A 17,301-nucleotide genomic window follows, 5' to 3' on the forward strand; every position below is an offset into this window, starting at 1 on the left:
GCACTCAATTTTATTGTAGCTTTTATTTTCTGGCAGAACTTTGATTCGATGTAAGATAACGGATCATGGAAGTTCCAGGAGTGACTGTGGAAACTGTGACAAAGCACAACTTGTTCTTTGCCAGCTTCTTGTCTTAGTCATACCTGTTAGACGAGATATGATGCACAGGCAAACTCATGTCGTATGGTAGGTATGTCAAGGTATGTCGAAGGTGACAGGTGACAAAAGTTCACAAACCAACCAAACAAACTGAAAAGGCTAACTGCTGCTGTGTTGACAGGATGGTGTGGTGGGGGGGGTGGGTGGGTGGGAGGGCATTTTTAACACTGAATTTCAGCAAGAAGTGACTTTTTTAAGTTTATAAGCACATAAGCATTGTGAGCTGTGACCTTCTACAGCTGCAGTCGTATGAATGACTGAGGTGTAAATCTCACACCTCATAAAAATGCTATTCATTTACAGTCATTTAAAAAATGATTGAATTATGACATTTCTTCACAATTCGATTTGCTTATTTTGGTTCGATTAACTGAATACTGAAAATGTGAGGGAGGAACTATTTACACAGTAATGAAACAGACATTTAACATACACCCACCTTTTTTGAAGGGTTAAAAATAGCCAGAGAATTTTAATTTGTTCAAAACTTATTTCCTCTACAGTTCGCATTTATTTACACCTCTACGGTTTGGGAATAATGTCTCATCACTGCACCAACTTACTTCTCCACCTGAGAGAAAAAAGATGATTTCATTTAGCATACAGGTAACTAAACGCCTTCTTAAGATTAATTAAGTGCATAAGCATTTCTCAAAACTCTTCATGCCTAAAGTAGTACATGATTTATTGGGTTATTTAAGGCAGGTAACATGATAATTAATCTTTAGAGCTGCACTATGTATGTTTTGGGGGTTTGGAGACCTCTCTGGTGGCAATGTATAACTCAGTCAAAACTTGGTGAAGGATGTGTTTTCTGAGGATGTGGGTGAAGTATCTACTGTTATCATGATATCTTCATCAGTATAATGTAGAGCCCTAAACATCGAGCTGGATCATCTTTTTGAGCCCATGACGCCAATACGTAAAGCCAAATGATATGGTCTGAAAAGAACCTGACCAGAAGTCACTGATTTTTAATATTAATTGTGAAATTTCCACATTGTGGGACTAATAAGGGTCACTTAATTTTAATATTATTATTTCAAGCTTTACAGGGCAACTTACAGCAGCGCACACACCACATTTTAGCATATGTTTTTCTCCTGACTCGGCAAAAGTACTTCTGTCAAATTTAGCAAAAATCTTGCGTAGTACAGCCTGGGCTCTGGGCTGCTCTTCTAGGTGTGTTATTTGTCCAGCTTTATCAGAATCTTCCGACTTATTGTCTCATAATTATGAATCATGCAGTGAATTTATATTGATTTGCACTTAGTAGACGCTTATGAAATTGTTTTGTTGTCCACTCAGGCATTGTATTATAGCTAGAACAAACAGGTTAGAGTCTAAACTACCCTTGAGCTCAGACACTGCCAGAAACAGAAGCCAGTGCTAGATAGAAAGATAAAGAATGAAACATAGTAAGTTCATCATAAGTGTTCATCAACTTATATGCTTTACAAAGTGAGGGGTCTTCATTTGTTGTTTGAAGATCACAAGGCAGTCTGTTCAGACAGCCAGTGAATGTTCGTTCTACCACCTGGGTGCCAGGACAGAGTCTCAGTAGCCCCTTTGAAACTGATCTAGACATGTTGTAGTTATGACAGTGAGAAATTATGCTGGCCCACATATGGACCCTTGTAGCACACAAATAGTCCAGGAGTAGTGCTCGGTTGTGCCTTGTGGGTGCAGGTAATTACAAAATCCACTGGACTGCAAGTTGTTCTTGTTGAACTTTATTCAAAGTTTTCCGACATCTAGTGACAAAAAGAAAATAAGGAAAAATGACTTTTACAGGTGATACACTGTGAATATTCAATAACACTTTTGGTCCATACAGTTAATACACCCCTCAGACAGGCCCAAGACAAGCTTATGCAGAATCAAAGTTGACCAAATGTCTCCAATAATGTTTTTGAAATCTTGTAATACTTGTAAGCCTTCATATTTGAATGTTCATTTTAACCTTGTAAAGGGTTTGGGAATAAACCAATGAGTTAAATCACATGTTTTCACAGGAAGAGTACCAGTACAGGAAAACTGTTCTACAGAGTTAAATTAATCAGTGTAGTGAGGAGTAAAAAAACGACAAACTCAACACAGCATGTACTTACTGTATAGACTTCACAGTTGTAATAGAGAAACTCTCTCAAACTCAAGATTACCCCAAAATAAATGAACAGACTTCATGTGAACATCAGCAAAGAAGAGCTTTTGAAATTACCAGCAAAAAAGTTACCACATAAAGTTGGACAGTGCGGTTCATGTTGTTCATTGTTTGTAATATTAGTACAGCAGGCAGTAGAGGTTCAACACTGCGCCCAACACATTTCCAATATATCTGCACAAAATTCAAATGAAGAAAACTGATGACAATAATGTAGCTTAGTAATGACAGTAGAGTTGGGAGGCAGGAGGACTGCTGGAGTGAGGTTCTGATTGGTGCTGGTTTATGACAAACATTGGCATTTAAGCAATGTATTTGCATTAGAAGGCATAATGGTTTTCTATGAAAGTCACCTTTGTAAGCATCTATAAACACATTTATAACATGTTATAATGCATTCATAAGGCATCATAATCATGGCTATAAATATTTATAAAAATGCATTACACGTTATAGACATGCTTATTATGCATTATGAATTGTTAACATAATACATTATAAGTACCGATCATAACAAATTATTAGAGCTCATAAGTTGTATTTGTCCGCTCTAAGTAAAGTGAAGCGTACTGTACTAAAGCCTCCTCCAGTGTTCAGAGTGAGGCTTCAAGTTGAAGTATTTACTGAAGGATTGACTGAAACACTAAAACACACACAATAAAGCTCATTACAGGCTTCAAATGTCAGAGTTTACACTAGTGATGCCATCAGTAGTGTTTTTGTACTTGGTTTGCTGTGATGTAATGTAACATTTAAAGTGAGAGCGCTGGTTAAGAAAAGCACAGTGTAGCAGCAATTCTAGGCTGGACAGCCTGTTTGGAGGATCTGAATATTCAGGACTGAAGCCCCAAAGAGTCCTAACAGCAACAATGGTGAGATATATAATGCTGGAAATCTCAGGGCAAAAATAAACTGTGTATTTGTCTTTATTTATGCTCTCCAAGCTGGGACTGACTTCTTTGGCACTGACAGTATAACATGTTAATAACACTACTTATAATGCATTATATTAACAATTCATAATGTATAATAAACATGGCTATAAAGTGTAATGCAGTGTAATTCATTTTTATAAAGATTTATAACCATGTTTATAATGCCTTATGAATGCATTATAACATGTTATAAATGTGTTTATAGATGATTACAAAGGTGACATTCATAGAAAGTGTTACCGGCATAATTAATAGAATGTCCATTACCCATGATGCCTTGTCACACCTCCATGATGCATACTGTTAAAGTTTTACATTGTGATTTAACAATTCCATGATGCATTTTTACACCCCTAGTAGGCAGTGATGTACACCTATCTGCCCTAAAAGCAAATACAGTTCTTAAGACTTAAAGAAAAGAAAAAAATGCTGAAAGCTAATTGTAGAAACTCCAACCTCAGGCTAAAATTCTACAACCCTGCACCATTTCTGCCTAATCAAAAGCACATGCTGTATATATTTAATTTTAAATTCGATACACACTAAAGTCTAAACATGTTTTTCATTTGCACAGTTTGTTGTGCAATGTAAAATAATGCAGTTTAATCAATACTACATTTTAGTTAGTAGTTTCAAGAAAGGGTACAGTATTAAAATACCACAATTAATTTGATCAAATATATTCTGAGAATTTATTCCACTGTGAAGTACAATCAAATTCTTTTGGCTCACAGAATGAACTATCATGGACTTTTCTTCTGAACGCGTTTCACTTTCACTCTTACAGTGGATGCCACACCTCTCCTCCTCAGTTCATCCTGAAGCTGAAAAGAAATATTGTTTTGAATTTCTCCAATATTTTTATAATTGAGGAGCAGGAAAGAGATTTGAATGCAATGATAAAGGAGAAGTAACAGTGTAGAACTACATTGAATGTTTATTAGAAAGTTTGCAATAAGAAATAAGGGATTAACTTACATTCTGCGAAATGATCATGTGGTTGTTGGTGTCTGTCAGGTTATAGCTTGTCAGGACTTTGTCACACTGCTAGAACGTGTTCTGTGGAAAACACACAATCACAATGTCATCTAAAGGTGTCATGATGCGCATGTTAGTTTTTATTTTTTCTTCATTATCATGAGATGATATATTTTCTGAATCGAATTTTAATTTTGTACCTTAAATAGAGCAGCTACACGTTACTACTGGTCCATTTAAGGTTGACCGGAAAAATTTTAATAAAAAGCTGACTTCAGCTTCGTGGATAAAACAGTCTCAGTAGCTACTTAACGCCACAGGATTCAAACAGCCGCTAAGTGACAATTCTGAACAGGCAAAACAAATAACTTGTTCCACAGAGATGTTATTAGCTACAATTTTGCACCTTTATTTGGTTCTAGGGTCCACCTCTAATGATCATATCATTTAATATTTTATTTATTTGATATTCTCTAAGAAAATGCCTTGTGCAAGCTACTCTTTCAACACACACTATTGAAAATGCTTTGAAAAATCCCAAAAAAGTTTCGTGAATTATTAAAAAATAAATAAAAGCATTAGCATGTTAGCATTTCTTTTTCAATTCTGTTTTGAAAATGTATTGTGATACAAAAACGACAATACAAATCATATTGGGAAATTAGCATTTTGTTACACCCCAAGTTTCTTCAGTGAACATCAGTGACAGTATTTTCAGAATAAAAGTTTACAATGAGGAACTCTCCTCACAGTAAAAGATTAACTCTTGTAATTGTGCCACTAGGTTGGTTTACCAGGAAGGCCCAGCATCCTGTGTGAATGATCCACCACCCAAATAGTACCGGCTCTGTGAGGGTCCATGGGGGTCCTGACCACTGAAGAACAGGGTAAAAGGGAGCTAACAAAGTATCAGAGAAACAGATGGACTCCAGTCTGTAACTGTAGAACTACAAAGTGCACCAATATAGTAAGTGGAGCTGATAAAAGGGACAATGAGCGTAGAAACAAGGAGGTGGTCATGACGTTATGCCTGATCGGTGTATATTCATGGTAATGCCAATTTTTTAAACTGAATTTTATTTTACATTTCTCTATACTATGGTGGTGCCAACCCACGAGCAACAGATTTACGTTGGATAATACTTGACACGTACAAGTCATTCCTTGGTAAGGTGTAAAAATCTGTTGCATGAGTGCCAAAATTAGAATATGGAATTCTAAGCACATTTAAGATGATTAAAAACAGCCATGCCTTTCAGTTTCACCATGGTTTCTCTTATTCCTATCAATTCTATATCTTACCATGCCTGAGTAGCTGTAGTACGCCACTTTATCCCATGTTGCAACAAAGACCCAAGAGGCAGTGAAGTTCACTCCTGGAAAGTACTGGTTTATGTCCCGTGTGGCCTGTGAAAGGACACTGCCACTAGTGTACTGATTATATGAGATATTACCATTTCCACGATTATCAATATCAGTCCAGAGTGGAGCGATGAGATCTCTTCCAGTATAGGCACTGAACTGAGTGGGTGAATAGCTGTCCCACAGCTGATCAAACGTCAGGTGTCTATTGTTGTTGACCTGCAAGTGAAAACAGAATCAGACATGATAATTATACAAAAGAAAAATGATATTATTTAAATTCATAATGATTATAGTCACTCACATATAGTTGAGCATATGTGCGTCTGTACAGAGAGAATGGACTCCATAAGTTTATAGCAGGTGAGCTTCCATCATCACTGCGGGGATTAACAGTGTCTCCTGCGCCCGAGCCTAATGGATAGAACAGTGCTGGTGGCACTGTGAGAATAAAACATGTTCTCCATTACTGAATAATCTTTAACATAAATAACTACAATGTATATTGTCAGGCTTTCTCTCATAATCATTGTTTAGAAATTCTGGGCCTGCCACTGCAATTCAATGGGATACAGTTCAGTAACAGTAGTGTTTACTAGGTTAGTTTATACAGTTGTAATGCCTACTGGATCATTCTACCAAATTAGTTCAAAAGCAGTTCAGACGGGTTTGAACTTTGCTTTCAGTGACCCTTTGAATGACCCTATATAGTTTATTTTATGAAAATAAAGGACTAAACACTACCTGAGAATTTTAGCTAATTTTGCACTGAACAGAAAATGTTAAAATAAGACTCTGCCTGTGGAGCCCTTTTGGTGTTTTTTTAGGTAAAAATTTATACCATAATAAATCTAATCACAATCTTTCAACTTAAAAATAAATAAAGATCTTTAAAAAAGTAAAAATGTAAATATTGTTTTACAAGTGTAAATTTAAGGGTTAGGGCTTAGAACAGCCACCTACCAATAGAAATTACTTTATAAATGATGGTTTTGTATATAATAGCTTATTACTATCTCAATTAATGCTTTGGGTTTAAACAGATCATAACAGAAGTAATATGTTAATATTTAGAATACTTATAGATATGTAAGGTCTGAATACCTAGGGTTTTTTTGTTCATTCAGTATAATGGTTCTACAGGTCGAAACTAAAATCTAACCAATTTCCCCTCATTGAATTTCTGAACTAAAAGCTGTAGCATAGTGAGCAGTAAAGTCTGGAGGAAAGAAGCATCCTTGAATATTGTGTGTTTTTAATACCTTCCTGAACAGTGTCCCACCAACAATTTGGCAAGATAGAGACTCATGGAAACATGTAAGCACTGTCTCTAAATGATTAAAATTTAATTTAATTGCACATTGTATAGGCAGTGGGAGACGGCAGGGAGGCCCTTGGAGGCATGGACCCCTGTGGCGGAAACTGGCTCTTCGTACATGGAAAGTAACCTCACGGGGAGGAAGGAGCTGGAGCTTGTGTAGGAGGTTGAGAGGTACCAACTAGATATAGTTGGGCCCATTTCCACCCACAGTGTTGGCTCTGGAACCAAACTTCTTGATAGGGGTTGGTCTCTCTCCTACTCATAGTCTTGCTGGGAGTTTTCAATGATGGCCAAGACTGGGAAACCTGGAGAGTGGAGATTGGGAAGAACAGCACGCCTGATCTAAACACGAATGGTGAATTGTTATTAGACTTCTGTGCTAGTCATAGATTGTCCATAACGAACACCAAGTTCGAACACAAGGATATTCATAACTATGCTTGGTACCAGAGCTCTTTGGGTCAAAGGTCAGTGATCAACTTTGTTCTCGTTTCATCTGACTTCAGACCATATGTTCTGGACACTTAGGTGAAGAGAAGTGCTGAGCTGTCAACCAATCACCATCTGGTGGTGAATTGGATCAGATGGCAGAGAAGACTGGTTATCAGACCTGGTAGATCCAAGTGAAAAATGAGGATGTGCTGGGAATGACTGGCAGAGGCCCCTGTTCAGAATTATTTTAAGTCCCACCTCTGGGATAACTTTTCTTTTGTGCCAGAGGAGGTAGGGAGTCTGAATGGAGGTCCAAAACCTCCATTATGGAATCCACAAACTGTGGCCAAAAGCTTTTTGGTGCTTGTCAGGATGGAAACCCAAGAACACCCTGGAGGATGATGAGGGAGGCCATCAAGCTGAAGAAAGAGGACTGGATGGCTCAGAGGACTCCCGACTCAGCAGATAGTTACTGACAGGCAAAAAGGCGGCAGCGGCAACGATGGCGGAAGCAAAATCCAGGGTGTGGGAGGAGTTTGGCGAGGCCATGGAAAAAGACTTTCGGTTGGCTTCAAGGATGTTCTGGACAACTATCCGGCGGCTCAGGAGCAGTTGGGGTGGCTTCACCCAAACTATATTTGGCAGGGGTGGAGAAACTCTGACTTCAAATGAGAATGTCGGCATCTGATCAGGATGCCCCCTGGACGCCTCCCGTTGGAGGTTTACCAGGCATAGCCTACTGGGACTAGACCCCAGGGTTGTCCTAGGACCCACTGGAGGGATTATATCTCCAAACAGGCCTGGGAGTGGCTTGAGGAGGAATGATCTGGAGGAAGTTGCAGGGGACAGGGCCATCTGGGATTCTCTGCTCTCCCAACTGCTACCGCAACCCTATCTGGACTAATGATGATGATGCATATTGTGATCCAGACAAATCTGGTGACTTTTAAGACGGTTAAATACATTTACAAGGCACTGTACATGAAACATAGGGTGACATGTATTAGGGTTCCCATTAGTACAACTGTGTAAGGTTTTTCCCTTATCATCAGCAGATTCGAAGTTTGAAACCCGAGATACAGCAGCAAAGTAAGATAATGAACGGTGTGTCCTTGGTGATATTTTGATATAATAATTATAATAAAAGAATTACAATAAAACTGCAGGTCACCAATATTAGGCAATATTACCAGCAAACCAATACATCAGTCAGAGTTTAATTTTAACAGTGCACTGATGCATCAAGCTGCACATCATCTCAAAGAAAAAATAACAGTAAACTCACCAGAGACTGCACCATCAACACGGAAAGCCCAGCGACCAGGTATTCCAACATTAGTAGTGGAAGACAGGTTAGAGGTACTGGGTGCCTGAATGCTGAAATAATGTGTGTGGTTCTCAGTCATATAGCCTACCTAAAAAAGATAACTGAAATAAAATCATAGTAAATGTTATTTATTTGCCTACTTCTTATTGGAACATTATAAAGCATTGTACAATTAGTTAAAACATAAATGATCATGCTTCTCTTACCATCCATAATAGTGGATCAGGAGTGATGGATCCATAGTTCATCAGGACATAAGAACGGTTTTTGCTGTCAGAGATCAGGACGACTTGGAAAGTCACCTCCTTCAAGAGAAGAAAGATGTTAAAATTTGTCCTGCTTGGAGTCAGTGACTGAATTCTAAGGACAGACTATTACTCCTACATTAGGTTCTGATTCCATCTTCTCCCAAGTGCCAACCAAGACCCAGGAAGCAGAGAAGTTCAACCCAGGGAACATCCTGTTCATTTCATTAGTAGCTAGTTCAATCAAAGACCCATTTGTTGCTTGCTCATAAGAGATGTTTCCACTGGTGTAAGAGTAAATGTCAGTCCACAGTGGAGCAATGATGTCTTTGTTCAGAGTCAGATCATAGCCATTAGGGTAGAGGGGCTCAAAAGACAGGATACCATCCATACTGAGCTGAAAAAGAAATAATCACAACAGAATTCTGAGTAATAAAGTTACCCTAAAGACTCATTCAGTAGCTCAGAAAAAATATTACCAGTAAACAGGTCAGTAAACAGTCAATATTTAGCTGAGAAATCAATCATTAGAAAACAGAATAAATAAGTAAATCAAAACACATTTGAAATCTCAGTCATTTGCTGTTTGAATGTTTCACTGGTCTTTAATCAAATTGTAATCCAGACAAATGAGATGTGCACATCTATACAAATTTATACAAATGATCTGTAGTGAGGTTCATGGGATATATCAATGCCATATGGACCAAATACATTTAAACAGACCAAACACAGATTGAACCACTGTTTTCTTCCTACAGATGTTCTATGACGTGCACAAAAGATACATTTTGGATGCTTTTTAACAAGTGGATGTGTTTTGTTATCTTTTTAGGAGCCTTTATTATAGAATGGACAGATTCAGTTCTAAAATAAGCCTCAAGCTCTTTCAAAGCATTGTAAAATACTTCATATGCATAAATATGACTGCACTAATTGATTGTATTATGGATTACTGTGCCACATTTTCGACGGTTTATAAAATCAGTAAGCCACTGAAGGTTGTTGTGTTACAGTTGTAGTATGGTTGGTGGAAAATAAAGCTTCATTGCTGCCATCTGGTGGAACTGAGACATTGGTGCAAGCCATAAACGAACACTACAAAGAAAGTTTTTTTTCCCCATTTCATTTTTATGCTTTTTTCTTTCTATAAAGAGTGACTGATTAGTTCTCCTTCCAATCTATCCACTCCCTATAGTTTTAGTTTTGCATGCAAATAGTGTGGTATGCCTGGTAGGGACGATAAAAGTTCCGGTATTGGAATTTAACTCACTTGCCGCTTTTGGGCAGACAAAGGGGAGCTTGAATTGTTTGCCGCGAACTGCTGTCGGTGTTGGAAGAACGAGTCCTGGTAGGCTTGTAAGATCCACTTGCTTCTTCATGTTTGAAACATGGGTGTTATATTTACTTGTTTGTGATCACTTTGATTTTAGATGACTGAGGTTTGGTAAACACACCAAAAAGAAGTCCATTCGTAATTAGAAGTAGGTCTCCAGCCTGAGTACCGGTGGGTAGCGTTTCATTCATTGCGTAGTTAAAGTAAACAGGGGCGAAAAGCACTATTGGGTGGATTTGCAGATTGTTGCGGTGGCATTAAGCAACGTTGGGATGTGTTAACTTGAAGGGAATGTGCCGGTATTAAGTGTATTTCCCCTTAGTTTCATTTTTCCCCTCTTTCTTTCTACAATGGTAGGGTCTATACGGTGCTTAAGCTTCTGAAGGAGTATGATTGCAGGTTAAATAGGTATGTGCTATTTTGGGACTGAAGGTGTAATTTTGGCCTCCATATATACACTTAGAGGCATGTACATGGATGTGTGTACACACACACACACACACACACACACACACACACACATATATATATATATATATGTATGTATATATATGTATGTATATGTATGCTAGTAATAATGGTGCATAAGAACTATCTGCTTTCTGTATAGTATTTTCTAACTTTTGAATGTATACATAAATTGAGGTTAGAGATGTAGGTTCAAAGAGCTGTGGAGGTTTTATTTCATAAGCCTAAATAAAAGTATCTCTGGTAATGTCAGTTTGTCTCTTTGCAGTGGGTCAAAGCCTGGTTGTCTGCAGGCCACTGTTTTCCTCCGGGTTTTCTTTTACAGATACCTTCTGAGATATTTGCACTGAGACGCCTATTTTAAGGTATTTTCATATGCACTATTTTGAGATTTGCTGTTCAGCTGCCCATTGATATTATTTTTATATTTACATTTGGGAATAATATTTGCACTTGTGTGCCTATCTATGGTAGAGGTTTCATTAAAGAGTGTGTGGGTTAATTGCTCATTACAGTGAGACTTGGGTCATATTTCTTTGCCATAAATATAGCATTTTGATTTTTTTCCTTTTTCTTTTCTTCTTTTTTGTGTTTAGAAGTGTACAATTTCATCACTCAGATTTGTGCTGAGATTATTTTGGGATTTTGGTTTTGTTACAGGATATGCAGTTAGTTTGTGGTGTTTTGTTTGTTTTGATGATATAAATATTTTTTTTTTCTTTTGAAGTGTTGTGCAATAATTTTGGATTGTATTGCTTTATTTATATTTGAGGGTGTATTGAATTTGTACCCTTCTGAGCACTGTGTTTTTAATACCTAAACTGTGATAATTAAGGTTAGTGTTCATGCACCTCTTATTTCACACTGTTGTTGCTCTTAATGGTTATATTGGGAATATTGTGGACAGCTCTTCTTCTTAATTTTTTTTTTTGCTGAAAGTTAATAAATAAATTGTAAATATTGCGGAACAGCTCTGTTTAACTCATTTGAGTATTCCAGTGTGGGGCCCCTTACCCAGTAAATTGGGGTGGCGTAGTCTGAGTATGCTGTGTGGGGTGTTGTATAGGAATTCCTTCCTTTGACACCCGCACCAGTCACGCAGTGATTATACTCCACTAAGACACACTGGGAAATCATGATAAAGCACAGCCTCTCGTGGCATAACATATATATATATATATATATATATATATATATATATATATATATATATATATATATAGTAGGATGTGTTATTATATATACATACATACATACATACATACATATATTGCTGTCACGCCTCCCTCCAGCCCGGCTAATACTACAGCCAGTATGGCTGCCTCAGACTACAGTTCACAGAACTCCTCGCTCCGTCATGTGACTCAGGACTCTGTACCCTTTAGTTCTGTGTTGGGTTTCTGATTTTTTGACTTTCTGCTTTGGTTTATCAGCTGTGACTTTGGAAAACCCCTTTGGTATTAGAGATCTTAACCCAAGCCTCTGCTGCGAGCAACTGGTTCGGTCTGTCACCGTTACAATTGCTGAGTTCAACAAGTGTGTCATAATTTTTGCATTGACCACTTTTCCTGTGTAATTCCTCTGCAAATAAACAGCAATTGTGCATTAAATGTCACTGAGAAAATCCATAAGCCATGTAATTTGACAACGGGCACCCAAAGTTTTTCATGTGACACTACAGTTTTTTCAAAGTAGTTGGACACAGTAGGGGTTTATTAAGAATCCCCCAACACATCAAAATACCTGCGAAAGGCCAGCAAACAGCATGAAAGGCTTGTTAAGAAAAACCTCTACCTTCATCAAGCAACAGTTGTAAGCACCTGATTTTGAGTGTTGCACTATTTTTTAAACTTTATCATTGTACTTGAAGCTTGAATTATATATGGACTCCAGGGATGAAGGCCACAGTGTGTTGGTTCTTGTTGTTAGTACCTTCTCTGCCAATTCAAACAGTCTCACCTTCTCAAGAAATAAACTTTGCAGCATCGGTCACACAGGACCATCTGGTCTATGTCTTTATTGTGTCTCAGTTACTGATGTTCTGGTCATCCTAGTCAAAGGTCTAGTTGTGCCATCTCAAAGTGTGCTACGTTGCACACATGGCAAATGCGCCACTGTGCTGCACTTACCAGGCTTCCAACTGGTATCTGATTTATCTGATTTATGTTCCTCTTCAAAATGGTTGACACGATGCCGAACAAGCTAGCAAAACAATTCTTTATTATTGAGCACATATTCACAAACTTGCCATTCTGGGGCTGTTTCACCACTAAATCTTAACTAAGATGATCTTACAAGCTGTTGGTCAGAGCTTAGACCTTTTTAAGGCCATGCTTTAGAAAGGCAGGGCAAGGCAAATTTCTTTATATAGCAAATTCAAATTAGAAAATATGTAGATTAGGAATTAAAAACATGATTAAAACAACAGACTTACAAGAGAAAATGAAACAATAAATTAAAATTCAAAGCAAAAATCATATTAGGATAATACAATGCCATTACAGGATAGTGTTTTAAACTGAGCTGAAAGCTGTTCAAATAGGAACTTAAAAAGTGAGTCAACATAACTATCATTGTTTGTCTTGAGAGCCAAGCAAATGTAAGTATCCACTGCATAGCTGTGGTAGGAAATCCTGTCATCTTGTTGGATTTGGCCAAGAAGAAGCATGCATAAATTAAATAAGAGCGACACTAGAATCGAGCCCTGAGGCACACCACAGGTTACTGGCACTCACTGAGAAGCATTTCTATTTCGCCAAAGTAGTTTCTTCCTTACAGCTATGATCTGAACTAGTTTAGGACCGTTCCTAAAAGTCCAACTAAGTCTATGAGAATTGCACAGTTAGTGAAAGCAAAGGCAACACTGAGATTGTAGCAGTAGTAGAGCAGATATTTTTCCAGAGTCTGTATTTACACGAATGTCATTAATAACCTTATTAAGAGCAATGTCAGTAGTATGATTAGGGTAGAATCCTGACCAAATTTTTCTACATAGCTATTCAAGGACAGAAATCCAGTAAGTTGCTTGAAGATAATTTTTCCAATGAAAGTAAGATTTGAAAAAGATGTTATTACCTAAACGAGTTGCTTTTAGATATATTTCTTTTTTCAGAGGGGCTTCACAACAAAAGTTTTGAACGTGTTAGGAAAAATGCCCAACATGAGTGAGGTGTTGACTATCTGATAGTGAGTGAAAAACATTCTTTAAAAGTCAACTGGTAACATGTTAAGACTACAAGCAGATGATTTGAGATGACTCAGTGTATTGATTAAAATTTCATTATTAATAGCACTAAAGTGGGACATTTTAACCATGATATCTTTATGTGGCGATGGAGAGAACACTGGCTCATTGGTGGATGTAGATGTACTAAGGGTTTGTCTGATATTATGGATTGTTGGAAAAGTATGCAAACTCATTACGGTTCTCAGTTGATACTAAATCAGGGGCCATATATGTAGGTAACTTTGTTAGTTTGTCAACTGTAGCAAAACATATTTTGCTATTGTTAATATTATTGTTGATAATGCTGGAGATGATGGATTGTCTAGCTTTGCCTTCCCACATTCTCTCTTTTGGATTTGAATTGCTACTGCAATCCCTCCATGGTGCTTTCTGTTGGCATGACATGGTTTTAACTTGAACCAGGGCAATCTCACCAAAAAACACTAGCCGTTTTTGAGAAGCTATCCAGCAGAGCATCAACAGAGTCAGATGGCTTGCATGGTGCAGAACATGTTATTTAGATTTCTCTCAGATTTACACAGAGATGCTCAAAAGATCTTAAGTCACCAAATGATAACTGTTTGCATTGGAAAGAATCATCAATCAGAGCAGCTATACCTCCAGCTCTCTTGCTGGCATGTGAGACATTTTATACATTTAAAGTTTGGTGGAGTCGATTCAGTTAATACGGTTTCAGCACTACATTCATTTAAACATGTTTCTGTTAAAAGCCTAAAATCAAGCCCATGGATAAAATAAATAAAGGATTAAATAAGACTTGTTTGTGAGAGATATAATATTAAGGAGAGCTAACTCCAAACGCTGTGAGTCACGTTTTACATACTGCAGAGTGGATAATTCACAGTCACATTATCTGACTTGCACTCCTTGTTCTTTCTATTTCTAATAAGTACTGGAATGGAAGAGATGACCAGCACACAGGGCCCAAGCTTGTTTTGAAAACATGTACTGCCGACATCATCGCTGTGGAAGCACAAACCTGAAAAATATTAATTTACCAGATTCCTTGAGAATAGGGTGACCTCTTCCCTTTCAATAGAGGAAGGTGGGTGGAGCTCTTGCTGATGATGGGTGCTACAGATGGTGGGGAGCTCTATTTAATAGTTAATTGATTTGAGTGAGGTTCAGTGTGGCAGCTTGAACTAACTCCTTGAATGGTGAGTGTGATGTGGAGGGTTGTCATTGGGCTTCTGAGGCAGTAGAGCAGGGTGGAGGAGAATTTGGCCTGTTTTTTTGCTGAAAATGAGGGCTGGATGACAGGGAAAGTGAGAGACCCATCACAGCTGAAACCAGCTTCTCCATCGTTGGTGGGAGGTTTGGATGGGGTAAGGGAGGGAGGTGGAGATGGAGGATAATGTGGATTGCTCATGCGATGCAATAAATGCAGCTCTGTCAGGGCGTTGTCAGTGGAGGAAGAATGTTGTGGCTCTGAGGTGAAAATAGAGTCCTTGGCTGTTGAGTGCAGATGTGGCTTCACCAATAAGGATGGGTAAGTTGCACATGGAGGCAATGTGAAAATGTATGTAACAAAAGTTACTAAGCAGCAGTTTTGCCAAGTAAAGACTTCTTTCTGATGCAGGTTGCTGTGTTCATGGCTTCAAAAAACACAAAAACAGCAGCAAGGAAGAATAGATCAACTCAGCGAAGGTGTGCTGTGTGAGCAGTTAGAATTTAAAATGATACAAGGAGTTGATGCAATGGCTTCAAAGTTAAACCGAGAAAGTTACACCCAACAACCTGGGCATATGCCCTGTCGGTTCAACCGGCCTTCAGGTGACTTTAACATGTCTGAATAAAGAAAGGCAGCAGATCACATGCTGTTGCTAAACCTAATTTTAAACTTAAAGCATTATTCCATTTAATTGCTACACCACAATTCTGATGAGTGCTAGACACAACTGTGATGCTTTGTCAAGCCAAGAATGCAGCCTAGAGGGACTGGGAGAAAAATCTCTTTTAATGCAGCCAGACTGGACTTCAGGCTGCAAAGCTACGGTATTCTCCAAGACACAAAAATGTTTCTCTGCTTAGTATACCTCCTACTCCATAGACAGCCCATAGACTTAACAAGTTGTGCTGTGGATATGAAATGCCAAAATCTAACTTGGGTCTTACCCTGCCCTTCTCTCTCTGTTTTTTGTTGCTTATAATGATTTATGATGGAAATAATCCTGGAAGGCATAATGCAACATGTTTTAAAGCACTGTGTGCTGTTTTTCTACTTACATATAATTGTGAGTATTGTTTTCCAAAGTAGAAGAATGGATGGTCAAGCTGGATCAGTGTAGAACTTCCATCAATAGTAACAAAATATTGAGTAGAACCAGATAGAACAGGAAAAAATATCATAGATGGATCTGGAAGAAAGTGGATAACCATACTCAAGTTTTTTGGATTTATAATAAAAAAAGCATAAATAAGCATAAATATTCCAGCCGAAATAATGATAAAAAGTCCTAACATGGATAGTTAGAGATTGGTTTCTTGTGGTACGGACAGCATAGCTACAATCAGATCTGAAAATTGATTCAAACCCAAATATAGTTCGAGAACACTTTTTGCCTGACCTGACCCACATCAGCATGTTTTGAATCTGAACCTGATAGTTTGACAAAATTCTGTCTGAAACTGCAACCCAACAAAATTCTGTCTGAATATAATCCTTTTTATTTTAGAACCTGCACACTGCGTAGTGTATTTCAATACTATTAGAAGTGTTGGAATACACTACATCAGGTATTAGTTCAGCAGGAACCTTGTGAGACTCAACTATTGAGCAATTAATGTTGAAATAATCAGTAATTTAGAGAAGTTATTCTAAACAAACATATTTTCTAAGTAAATCTGTATGAGACTCAGTAGTTATTGTTTAGTTGATAGTGAACTACCCTAATCATTAGTTCACTATTACCTACTTAGTAATTAACTAATAGTCCTTGGCAGTTAATAGTAGTTATTGAAGTGTTAATTCAGCACTACTCATTCATTCCAACTTAGTTCCTAATGGTTACTTATTAACTACTACATCTAGGTTTGCTAAGTTTTGGTCCTACCTGGTCAGAGTACGCATGTGTGCATTATTACAGTGACATTGTGAGCAAATGTGAGCAAATACTCATGATATATTTAAAGTATGCAGATAATTTGATGATTACACATGACATTCGGTCTATATGCACAAATAAGAAAACAGACATTTTGTGAGAAACAGGCACAGTATCCTATTAACATTTGCAAACCAAGATCTGATTACATGCAAGATAAGATTTTCAAGCATGTATATCAGTACATTACCTGTGCAATACGCTGCAGAGCAGAGGTTTGGTT

The 17,301-nt window shown here is 37.7% G+C and overlaps 2 protein-coding genes across 3 annotated transcripts in view; both read right to left on the reverse strand.

The window, feature by feature from the left end:
• LOC118809643 overlaps positions 1–17,301 on the reverse strand; it is a 39,436-nt gene that overhangs the window by 18,947 nt on the left and 3,188 nt on the right. The window lies entirely within an intron of this gene.
• On the reverse strand, positions 3,469–11,839 carry LOC118809646 (sushi, nidogen and EGF-like domain-containing protein 1). 2 transcript variants are annotated; one of them, XM_036573129.1, is made up of 8 exons: positions 11,742–11,839; positions 9,063–9,320; positions 8,885–8,983; positions 8,637–8,779; positions 5,903–6,039; positions 5,539–5,817; positions 4,237–4,317; positions 3,469–4,082 (listed from the first exon to the last, which is right to left on the reverse strand). In XM_036573129.1, the coding sequence occupies exons 4-7, from the start codon at positions 8,755–8,757 to the stop codon at positions 4,306–4,308; spliced, it is 549 nt and encodes a 182-aa protein (XP_036429022.1). In that variant the 5' UTR covers positions 8,758–8,779; positions 8,885–8,983; positions 9,063–9,320; positions 11,742–11,839; the 3' UTR covers positions 3,469–4,082; positions 4,237–4,305. The 2 variants fall into 2 exon arrangements, with proteins under 2 accessions (XP_036429022.1, XP_036429021.1); XM_036573128.1 differs by lacking the exons at positions 3,469–4,082; positions 4,237–4,317 and having other exon boundaries at positions 5,263–5,817.

The sequence above is a fragment of the Colossoma macropomum genome, unplaced genomic scaffold (assembly GCF_904425465.1).
Source record: "Colossoma macropomum unplaced genomic scaffold, Colossoma_macropomum, whole genome shotgun sequence".
In the NCBI taxonomy this organism is placed as follows: Eukaryota; Metazoa; Chordata; class Actinopteri; order Characiformes; family Serrasalmidae; genus Colossoma; species Colossoma macropomum.